Here is an 11,111-nt window from a genome sequence, read left to right as displayed (position 1 = left end):
CAGAAACTGGGCCACTCCATGCAAATGTACCGTTTATTACAAAGCATTTATGCGGCTAAACATATTTTGCAATCTCTTTTTGAGATGTGGCTTTTACAATATTTGTAACAGAAAAAAGAACATTTTCTGAGCAAGTTCTTTGTTTTTTTTGCCACATAGTTCCAGGACTCAAGCAAAAGTGTCATGATTTTATTCCGACAGTAGAAATTTGTCTGTGACCATTACATCGTTTCAAAAGTCGTTTGTTGAGAGGCCAGTGTTAGAAACTGGCTCATAGTGACCAGTCCTTTAGGTTCCATCTCCTCCGAGAGAGAGAGAGAGAGAGAGAGAGAGAGAGAGAGAGAGAGAGAGAGAGAGAGAGAGAGAGAGAGAGAGAGAGAGAGAGAGAAGAGGCTGTGGTTTCCACACACACACCTCGGATGATTCGTGCGGGCCTTTCTGCGCAGGCGCAGACTTTTACATTTTTGCGTGATGGCTGGCGCCTTGCGGGGTAGACTAGTAACATTGACCAAGGTGAGTAAAATGACACATTAAAATTGTTAAATCACGTTATCAATTTATCAAGTATGTGGAACTCGATACAATTAAAACATAGTACTGTCGGTCTCCATCTTAACTGCCTTTGCTATGTGTCACCTCTATCCAGTTAGGTAATCTAGCGTTAACCTAGTTAGCTAATGCTATGTAGCTAACGTTATAGCACTAAACACAAAAATGGGTAAAATATATTTACATGTTTTTTATCCTGGAAGATAACGGGGATGAACTAAAAACAATATCATTTGAGGTGTGGTATGGCGAGCTAGCGTATTGTAACGCTAACCCTAGGATAGTTATCTAGCTAAGTTAGCATATCTGCGAAACGTTTGTCAAGGTGTTGAGAGTCATTCTTTGTCACTTCCGAGAGCGGAAAGCGAATAATTGATCGTTTGTTCTCTTTCTGTTTGTTTTTTTTTTTTTATTTAATTTTAGCTCGCGTAGTATGATAACGCTAAACATGTTGCAATTCAGACATTTCGTGATTTAGGGACGACATCTAAACCGTTGTTAACGTCTGTGACGTTGCGATGACGCTGTCCGCTTGGCGCACGCAGGGCTGGAGTGGCGCGAGGCCGCCGCCGCCGCCGTGCGCGCGCGCACTGGGCCTGACGGCGAACCACGGCGCTTCAGAGTCTCCGCCGGCGCGCGCCGACAGCACCTTCAAGGTTACCATGGTGCCGGGTGACGGAGTCGGTCCTGAACTCATGACGGCGGTCAAAGAGGTCTTCAAGGTAGACGGCCGAGACGTCCTTTACGCGGCAGGGTTCACCCGCTCAGTGCTCCTGTGTGGAGTGGTTTGTATACGAGTGGTCAGTGCTACAGTGTGACACTGGGAGCTATAAATGCAGGAGCGGGTGGTCTCCGGCTGACGGCTTTAACCCTTCGAAAATGAAATGGACAGATTCGATCGGTAGTTGGAGGAGGGACGGTGTCCGGGTCATTCCGGGTCAGTCGTCACTCTGTACGTTACTCGGCCATCTTGCGCTCTTAAGTCCGTTTTACCCCAGGACTGGTGTGGGATGTCTCAGGTTCTCTGTGACGCTCACTAATTCACGCCGGACGTGACCATGGTAACGGGGAAGAGCTTTACAGTAGCCTGCTCTCCTGGGAAAGATCATACAATATCTACTAACAGATCTGTTGGCCTTTAGGTAAGAGGATTGTAGCGTTGTGCTGTTAAGGCGAAGATGCCTTTAGTGCGGTTATTCGGTTCTATGTTTGTGTTCTATGTCTTGTTTACCCCCATGTGTCACTAACACGTTGTGTGGTGGCCCTTGCAGGCGGGGGACGTTCCTGTTGAGTTTGAGGAGTTCCATGTGAGCGAGGTGCAGAACATGGCCAGCGAAGAGAAGCTGGAGCAGGTGCTCACCTCCATGAAGAACAACAGGGTCGCCATCAAAGGTAAAGGTGCCGTTGCGCACATGTTGCCAGCAGGGGGCGCGCCAGTAGAAGTAGACTCGCGATGGTCCTGGGCATACACTGAATTTCCCAGGGTGCTGTGTGTAAGTGTTCTGGTGCTCCCCTTCGCATTTACGTGGACCAGACGCAGAAACGAGTTGTTATATAGATGAACTGCATCCCAGGCTCCTCCACCTCCATCTCCTCCATCTGTGGCATTTTGGTGTGGGATTTTTCCACATGAATGTGACTTTGTGTGTCAGAGGTGTTCAGCTCTGACCTTTGAATCCAAACCTGGATTTTGTCATCTCTGGTGGGTAAGGAAACAGTGGTGGTCTGAGGGTACTACCAAAGCAGAGCTATTCGGTCTGCAGGGCTTCCAGATTGTTCCACCCTCCCGTTACCCAGGAGTCAGGTGTGTGGTGAGGAGGTTGCCTGGCAGTTAGCTATCCAGTTACGCACTGGTGATCACAAAATCCAGGACTTTTATTTTATTTGGGTTTGCTATCTGGAGTTGAATACTACTGTGGTAGAGGACCAATCTTCTCATGGGCCACTTAGTTTAATGTGCCTGGTCCCTTTTGCTGTGTAGGTATCCTCTAGGCAGGGCCACCGCAACTCCACTCCTGGATGTCAGTGGCCATCCAGATTTTACTTCCCCCACCAGGGTTGGGGTTGTACTTCCTGCCTTTAAATGTGACCTTTGTCTGAGAGAACATGAAGCACCTTGAGCCACTGATCATGAGTGTATGTAGCAGTCAGAAGGCTGATGAATAGGGATGGTGATGATGGTGATAGTTGTGATGGATAGTGATAGATGGTGATGGTAATACCCTTCAGCGGGTTAATGTGTGTGTGTGTGTGTGTGTGTGTTCTGGCTGCAGGGAAGATCCACGCACCCATGGAGTACAAAGGAGAGCTGGCTTCCTATGAAATGAGGCTCAGGTCCTGGTCCCACACAACACATCACACACTGGGACGGGGCAGGACGGGGGTGCAGGATGTTGATGTGAAATGTTAAAGGGGGCTTGTATGTCTTACGGTGTTTAGTCTAATCCATTCACCTCGTGAGAGATCCTTCCATGTTTTTGATGTACATTTTTTTCTTATTCTTTAAGAGATTGAATGAAAATTTTAGGAAACATTTCTAAAACAACATAAGTATGATCATTAATTTTGATATTTTAATATATTATAGTGTTTAGTTGCCTGGTTTATGTTTTTTTTTTTTTTTGCACATGTGCAGGCGGAAGCTGGACCTGTTCGCTAACGTGGTCCACGTGAACAGCCTGCCGGGCTACAGCACACGTCACAATAACCTGGACCTGGTGATCATCCGGGAGCAGACGGAAGGGGAGTACAGCTCCCTGGAGCACGAGGTATCTGCCCCGAGCAGAACTGTGCTACTGTGTCCTACATAACAGTGCCTTGCAGTTCTTGGTTTCTGTATAGTGACAGCTCCAAAACAAGGTCTGAGGGCGTAGTCGGGGGCCGTGGCCATATTGCAGCATAGCTGGAGCAGCGTGCGCTGTGCGCTTCAGGAGCGGAAGGGCTGGAGAGAGCATGCGTTGCTTACAGGACTTGTTGGACTGGGACAGGATTTGTTTGGGTGCATGCGATCAGTCGGTGTGGGATAAGTGTTGGCTAAAGGACTGGCTGAACCTCACCTGCTGCTTTTTCTTTGAATGTCTTTGATGCTCTTAAAGCAGAGTATTTAATACTTTATCCTGATGCAGTATTAACCAGAGAACGCCGGTAAAGGTTGGACAGGCTTGCTTTTCTCTCAGATTATCAGGAAGAAGCTCACGCCAGCTGATGACGTGAGAGGAGGTTCCTCTGGATCTGGTTGTTACTTGGGCTTGTTTTAGATGAAAGAAAAGTGTCACAGTGTATCAGAAGTAAAGGATTATGGGTTATTTAGTTTTATATGTAAAGCGTTTACAGCATTTAGCAGGTGTGCTTCTCAAGAGAAATTTACAGAAGGGCTGGGCTGTCTCCATGGAAACCAGTGACGGGGGGGGGGGTCAGGGCAGGTTTAGGGATCGCAGTGCCTTTGAGTTGTTCTCCCTTTTATAAAATAATGATGAAAGCAACTACTGTTTGCTTGTGTTTGCTCTGTCTGTGTATGTAGAGTGTGTCGGGTGTTGTGGAGTGTCTGAAGATCATCACCAGGGAGAAATCCCGCCGCATCGCTAAGTTCGCCTTCGACTACGCCACTAAGAAAGGTCGGGGCAAGGTCACGGCGGTGCATAAGGCCAATATCATGTGAGTGACCCGCATGCCGAGGTTAAAGGTCACGTCGGGTGTGCTGATGTAGCTGTTTGTTTCTTCAGCTCACTGTCTCAGACTCATAAAGGTTTTCAGAACAGAAGTGAAAACACTTTTACATTCTAATGTGGAAACAGAAAACCGGCTAAGGTTTTAGCCAAGAGGGATCAGAAGGACAGTAGGAGGGTCTTAGATTTGGGTTGTTATTGGAGGTGTGGAGTCCACTGCTGCCCTAATGCTTGGTGGTCTTCTTCTGATGTCACCAGGAAGCTGGGGGATGGACTCTTCCTGCAGAGCTGTGCTGAGGTTGCTGAGCTTTACCCCAAGATCAAATACGAGAACATCATCATCGACAACTGCTGCATGCAGGTAGTGTGTGTGTGTGTGTGTGTGTGTGTGTGTGTGTGTGTGTGTCTATTAACATTTTAATCATTTAAAATGTAATATTTTTTTCCATACGGTGCATTGACCTGATAGTCTTTGCTTGTGTGTTCAGCTGGTTCAGAACCCATACCAGTTCGACGTCCTGGTGATGCCCAATCTCTATGGCAACATCATCGATAACCTGGCAGCGGGCTTAGTGGGCGGAGCCGGGGTAGTTCCGGGCGAGAGCTACAGTGCTGAGTACGCAGTGTTTGAGACGGTCAGTTGTGACAATATATATAAAAAAAACAACATATATTTAAAAACTTACTTATATTGTATATATCTATAACACACACACACCACACTGGATAGATTTTGGACTGGAGTTGGATTTGCAGTCCTGTCTTGAATACCCTCGCGCAAGCATAACCAATCTGAAATATGAGCATCCTGGCCTCCTCTTTTTTAAGGGTAATAAAACATGTCTTGCACCTTTGGTCAGTCTAGTAGTAATATTACCTCTCTTTTTCTTTCTCTCTCTCTCTCTCTCTCTCTCCCTCCCTCGCCTCTGTTTCGTACGCCTTCCCCCTCTCTCCACCAGGGGGCACGCCACCCCTTCGCCCAGGCCGTGGGCAGGAACATAGCCAACCCCACCGCCATGCTCCTCACTGCTGCCAACATGCTCAGACATCTTAAGTGAGTTTAGCACCACCCACACACGCCACCGTCTCCCTCCATCCAGCCACCACCCTGGCCACGCCCACATTCCGCTGTACCGCCTGCGTAAGCGCTGCTCCCCTACATCACCATGGCAAGCCCCCTGTATTCAGCACAGCAGCAGTGTGTCTGTTGAGGCCCTGCGTAAAGGTGGGCCACCTGCTGGCTATAAACTCTCCTGCGTTTGCCATGTAGTATGATTTTGTGGGCTGGGCCCTTTGTGAAGCTTTAATGGTTTGGCATATTACAGTTGCTAATATCGGGCCATAAATGGTTAATGAAATGGAACGGTGTTCATTTAGTGAAACGCTCCCTTGTGTTTTATTCTCTGTGTTTCAGTCTGGAGTATCATTCCAATATGGTGTCTGAAGCTGTCAAAAGGGTCATTAAACAGGGCAAGGTAAGACTGCCTGTGGGGGATTGTGGGGGATTGTGGGTCTGGGCATGTTTAGGTTGTATCGGTGCACCTATACGTGACTGTGGAGGACACCTATAATTGATTTTGTGTGTGTATGTGTGGAGAGATTGTAAAATGGGGCAGTGGAGTTATGAACTGTGTGTGTGTGTGTGTAATGGGGAGTTTTTGCATGGTGAAGCATACTGAAGGTTTCTCTGAAATGTTAGCTAACCCTGCTTATCCTGCTAACACACGTGGTCCTCATCTGCACCACGTCTGCAAATCTCCCTCTGCCTCACACATTCTCCAGCCCAACTTTTTCTTCACTCGTTCACCCAGAAACGGTCCGATCGAGTTTGTCTCACGGCCGCGGCTAAACGTGTTGGCCAGCTTCATGAGAGTGACCTGCTCTGCTTCGCCTAACGGGAACGTGTGTGTGTCTGTAGCGTAAACCACAGAAGTAACTGGGTATACACCTGACGGCTTTACTGACTCCTAATGACTGCCACACGTGTTTGCCGTCTGATGAATCTCTCGCTCTGTAATCCTGGTGACGGAAAGCCCTTACCGCTGCTCGTCATTTCAGCGTTTTGGACACTTCAGTTGTTCCTCTCCTCTCACCGTGTGTGTGTGTGTGTGTGTGTGTGTGTGTGTGTGTGCGCGTGTGTGTGTGCGCGTGTGTGTGTGCGCGTGTGTGTGTGCGCGTGTGTGTGTGCGCGTGTGTGTGTGCGCGTGTGTGTGTGCGCGTGTGTGTGTGCGCGTGTGTGTGTGCGCGTGTGTGTGTGCGCGTGTGTGTGTGCGCGTGTGTGTGTGCGCGTGTGTGCGCGCGCGTGTGTGCGCGCGTGTGTGTGCGCGCGTGTGTGCGCGTGCGTGTGTATCTCTCAGGTGCGGACGCGAGATCTTGGCGGTTACTGCACTACTGGTGACTTTGTCCGTGCCGTTGTTGCCAATCTGCGCCTCCGGCCCGTGATTTGAGGATCTCTGAGCTCTGTGTGACCACCCCCAGGTGTAGCCCAGATCTCACACCAGCATTCCCCCCCTGGCCATTCCCCCGGCCACCCCCCCTGGACACTCCCCCTGGACACTCCCCCTGGACACTCCCCCTGGACACTCCCCCCTGGACACTCCCCCTGGACACTCCCCCTGGACACTCCCCCTGGCCACTCCCCCCGGCCACCCCCCCGGCCACTCCCCCTGGCCACTCCCCCCGGCCACCCCCCCTAGTTTCTGCTGTACCGGCAGTTGCCCAGGTATCTGGCAAATTAGGCCTTTTTGTCTGGTTTTATCGTTTGTCTGGTACAGTGCTTTTTTTGTTTGTTTGTTTGTTTTTTTAGCTGCTATTTTAAATTTCTTCTGTTATGTCCTCCTTTTTAACTCGTTGATATTGAAAAATAGAAAATCAAGCAAAAAACAAATATGGTCTTTCCACAAGCCTGTGCCTTGTCCCATGCTCTTGACATGCACTTGCAAATCCCTGAAGCCCTAGAGTGCAGGGTGGAGATTATGGGCTTGTTTAGTGATTGGTGGAAAGGTTTATAATGTCCTGCCTCCTTCACATCAGTTCATTCTGGAAAGCCCTTCATTCTAGAACTTTCTAAGGATGGCTGCTTCTGTCTAGTGGAGAATACTGGGGCAGTTTATCATTGGGGTATCATTTCTCTTGTGCATTTTCCATGCATGCTGTCAGCTCACGGTTCAGTTGGAGGCACTCTCATGGTCCGGTGGTCAGATTCTCCTTTGACTGCTCCATCTGAAACTCTTCATCATCCTCCCTGGAACCCCAGAGCCACAGAACAATCGCTGTTCAGCTCACGAGTGGCTCGCCGGTCCGTGCTGCTCGGACTTTGCATACCTGAAATAAGTGTTCGATTTGTGCACTCTGTCCCTGCTGTATTTGATCTCCATTTGAGGGCCTGAGGATTCTTGGGACATATCAGGTTTATAGGTTTGTTTATAAAACTATTGAAGCTTTTTTTTGAAAAGTTTTGATTTTTACTTTTTTTTTTGCCAAAGGATCATAATGGAATCTAGTCCTAATGCGATCTGCATCGTGGGTAAAGGGCTTTAAGTAAGGAGCTCCTTTCCACCGAGCGTCACCTCCCCTGCGTCATGTCCAGTCATTTCTGACCACCAGTTTACGCTGTAACAAGGTTGGGAGTTGGTGGGGTGGGAGCTTAAATGAAGAAGCCTGTGGCTTGACTTGAGCGAGGCTCTGGTGGGGTGTCACTATGGTGTGCGGCTCAGTGCTTCGTGCCACACCAACAAAGGTCCTTAAATAATACCACCGCCAGCTACATGCACACAAGTCTGCAGCGTTTTACGCTTCCTGGTTGGGATTGTGTCATTACTCATGTAAACACCTGTTCTTTACTGACTCTCACGATGTCCGTCAGATAATAAAATGCAAGCAGAATGAGCTTGGGTCTTTTTTTCTTTTTAGTTTATATATTTATATATATATATATATATATATATATATATATATATATATATATATATATATATATATATATATATATATATATATAAACAAATTATACGAAATGTAAGAATGAATTGATTTAATGCACCTATTTGAGAGCTGAAGCCGAGTTGAGATTGTGTCATTGGATAGAGGAATGCACTGTGGGCCCTCACACAAATGGTACATTTCCAGCGTGACTGTGGGGGGTGGTATATAAATGGAGCACACCAGCAGTTCTAAGCATCAGTGTTGAGCTGAGCATTGGAACGAGCAAAACGAGTGACCTTGGTCACCTGGAACACAGCTGTTACCTCTACCTCTTATCCTTTAACAGATGACCATTTCATGTGTTTAACTGAGGCTGGTCAGGAAATCAAACACCCCACCGCTCATTCACTGACCTTCTGGTGATGACGGCTGACGTGGAAATGGCACAGTCAGAAGAGCCTTACTCCGACGGGGTCCCAGCAGTAGAAGACTGCCGGGGCAGTGTAGGAGGGTGTGGAAGGGCAGTGTTTTGCTAGCAATGAACAGCACTGTGTGCCTGGAACATTGATGTTCACCAGCTTCATCCTGTCATGGCTACAGTTGATCCATGCCTGGGTGGATACTTCACGCATGATAATGGACTCCTCTGGTAAGTGTTGTTGTCGGACCCGACACGGTGGCCTGCTCGGGTGCTGGATCTTTTCAGGTGCCTGATCTCTGACCTTCCCCATTTGAATATTTTGGATCTTGAGCCTACTCAGCGTTTTGGGGATCGGGTGGGAAGGGTTGTCTGCATTAACGGCGCGCACCCGTCCACATCGCAGATTTGTTTCTGCGTGGTGCAATGTTCAAAATGGGCCTGGTATTGGAGAAACAAATCCCTGGAGAATACATGTCTAGGCAAATGACAAGTAGCATATGATTGAAGAGGTGTACCTAAACCTAGCAATTTGGAGTATAACCTCCCGCCAATTCTACACATTGTGCTTCTGGTGACATGAGTAATATGCAGGCCAGACATGGAAGCTTAAGTGAAAAGGGAAGACTGTCTCCTGTCCAACTATAGTCTCCTTGTGTGTGTAAATAGAAGTTTCCTTTGTGTCTCAGGTGCGCACAGCAGACCTGGGAGGGTACGCGCCGAGTGATGAATTCACCCAAGCTGTCATTAATAACCTCTCTGCTTGAGCTTGTTCCGGGTTCTTCAGGGGTACCACTGACCGGTTCATGCAGCTCTCCGGAAAACTTTTAAGACAAACATTTCTCGATCATCTTACTTAGCAGTTGGTACTGATATACCTGTGCATTCCTTGGAAACAAGCATTGTCTGGTTAGAGTAACCTATTCACCAGCGTTGCTCACATACCACTTCTGTTCCTTGCTTATATACCCTAGACATCGGACGGTATTGTGAAATAGTAAAGAATTTAAAGAACTAGGCTGTTTTTCTGTATATTGATTGTAACTATGAACATGAATAAATATGAATGCTTTAATTCATATTCGTACATTGAATATTATTGCTTTATATATGTGGCTTTATTATTGTTGTTAAGCCTATTATTGAAAGTTGAAACTACATAGACATCAGGGAAAATACCAAATAAAAATGCTCCCACTGTATTTATATAGGACTATTTATTTCACAGGTAACGTACTACTCTGACCAAAATTCCCCGGTATGCTGCCGGAGCTATTTTCACGATATACTGCACGCTGCAGTACAGTGCGGCCATTTCCTACAATACTTAGCGAAAAATGTAGGTAGAATAAATATTCTAATATTTTATAATATTTAATGTGTTTACAAACAAGCAACATAGCTGGTGTTAACCAGCAGCTATATTTCTGTATAGCCTCGAACTTTTATCTTGTAATTTGAAGTCTCACCACTGGAGACATGAAGGATATTGCACGGTACAGTGCTATGGGTATGCGGCATAGTAGCTTGCCGTTTCATCTTTCACTCCTCTGCGTTGAGCGCTCCTGTTTGTTTCTCTATTTTCCTGGGAAGAGATGTTGTGGAAGAATGTTGCGACGGAGCAATGGAAGGAGGAGAGAGTCTGGCCTGGGAAGATTTGCTGGGAAAATCCAGTGACAGGGTGATGGGTGTTTACGTGCGTGTGTATCGATAGCCGTAATAAATCAAACACATTAAAACAGTCATGGTTCAAAATTCGGAACAGCAGCAGAGTTTAGAATACACGAAGTATAATACAACGAGTAAAAGTGATGGCATTCCACATTTTTAGCGAGTCATGTCAATCTATTTAACCCTGAGAACATCCAAGAACTCAAAGGTTTACTGGGATTATTTCTCTCTGGGAAAATAAATTCCTAATCTTGCTGCAGTCGGTCAACCACTGTTCGAGCTGCTGAAATCCAAGCCAGTATGGACGTGGGGTCCGGCGGAGGGGTCATCATTTTGACACCCCTGAGTGAAGCTGATATGCCCAGATAGAGAAGCTGTGCTTAGCAAGCATGTGGACCTGTGAGTGATTTGATAAATACTTGTATGGCCTAGAGGGATTAGCTCAGATAATCAGCTCCAATCCAAGGAACCATTGCTTTCCACACCAGACCTGTGTGCACACAACGAGCAAAACGATCTGGTGGTATCATATTACTCTAGGTATCTAGAAATGCTGCATGTGGCATCTAGCGCTCAAGTTGCGACACAATTGGAAGCTACTTCTGCCCGATACGATACGCCAAAGAAGTGGTTAACGACCACGGGCCTCAATTCAGAAGCGCACAGATCAAAGAACTGGCTCGAGAACTTGAATTCTCACACAAAACCGCTAGCCACCAAGGAAGCAAGCATGCTGTTCAAAGAGCTGTTCAGACCGCAAAGACGATTTTGAAACAAACAGATCCTCTTCTTGCATTACGGTGCCGCTGAGCAGCAGTAAGCAGTACAGGTGCCAGCTATTAATTGGTGGTAAGAACCGTACCACCCTGACCACACTCAACAGC

At 47.2% G+C, this 11,111-nt stretch overlaps 1 protein-coding gene across 3 annotated transcripts; it reads left to right on the top strand.

The window, feature by feature from the left end:
• Positions 1-403: 403 nt before the first annotated feature.
• Positions 404-9,635, top strand: idh3b (isocitrate dehydrogenase (NAD(+)) 3 non-catalytic subunit beta). 3 transcript variants are annotated; one of them, XM_035521444.2, is made up of 11 exons: positions 404-513; positions 1,095-1,271; positions 1,821-1,941; positions 2,823-2,883; positions 3,185-3,317; positions 4,070-4,203; positions 4,473-4,575; positions 4,703-4,849; positions 5,174-5,268; positions 5,629-5,689; positions 9,246-9,635. In XM_035521444.2, exons 1-11 carry the CDS (start codon positions 472-474, stop codon positions 9,321-9,323), a joined length of 1,152 nt encoding a protein of 383 aa, XP_035377337.2. In that variant the 5' UTR covers positions 404-471; the 3' UTR covers positions 9,324-9,635. The 3 variants fall into 3 exon arrangements, with proteins under 3 accessions (XP_035377337.2, XP_035377336.2, XP_081560621.1); XM_035521443.2 differs by lacking the exon at positions 9,246-9,635 and adding an exon at positions 6,572-8,102; XM_081704495.1 differs by lacking the exons at positions 1,095-1,271; positions 9,246-9,635 and adding an exon at positions 6,572-8,102 and having other exon boundaries at positions 435-513.
• Positions 9,636-11,111: the final 1,476 nt, after the last annotated feature.

Source organism: Electrophorus electricus, chromosome 21 (assembly GCF_041902795.1).
Source record: "Electrophorus electricus isolate QZ-2024a chromosome 21, ASM4190279v1, whole genome shotgun sequence".
Classification (NCBI taxonomy): Eukaryota; Metazoa; Chordata; class Actinopteri; order Gymnotiformes; family Gymnotidae; genus Electrophorus; species Electrophorus electricus.
Note: the sequence above shows the minus strand (reverse complement) of the source record. Positions and strands in the feature narration are given on the sequence as shown.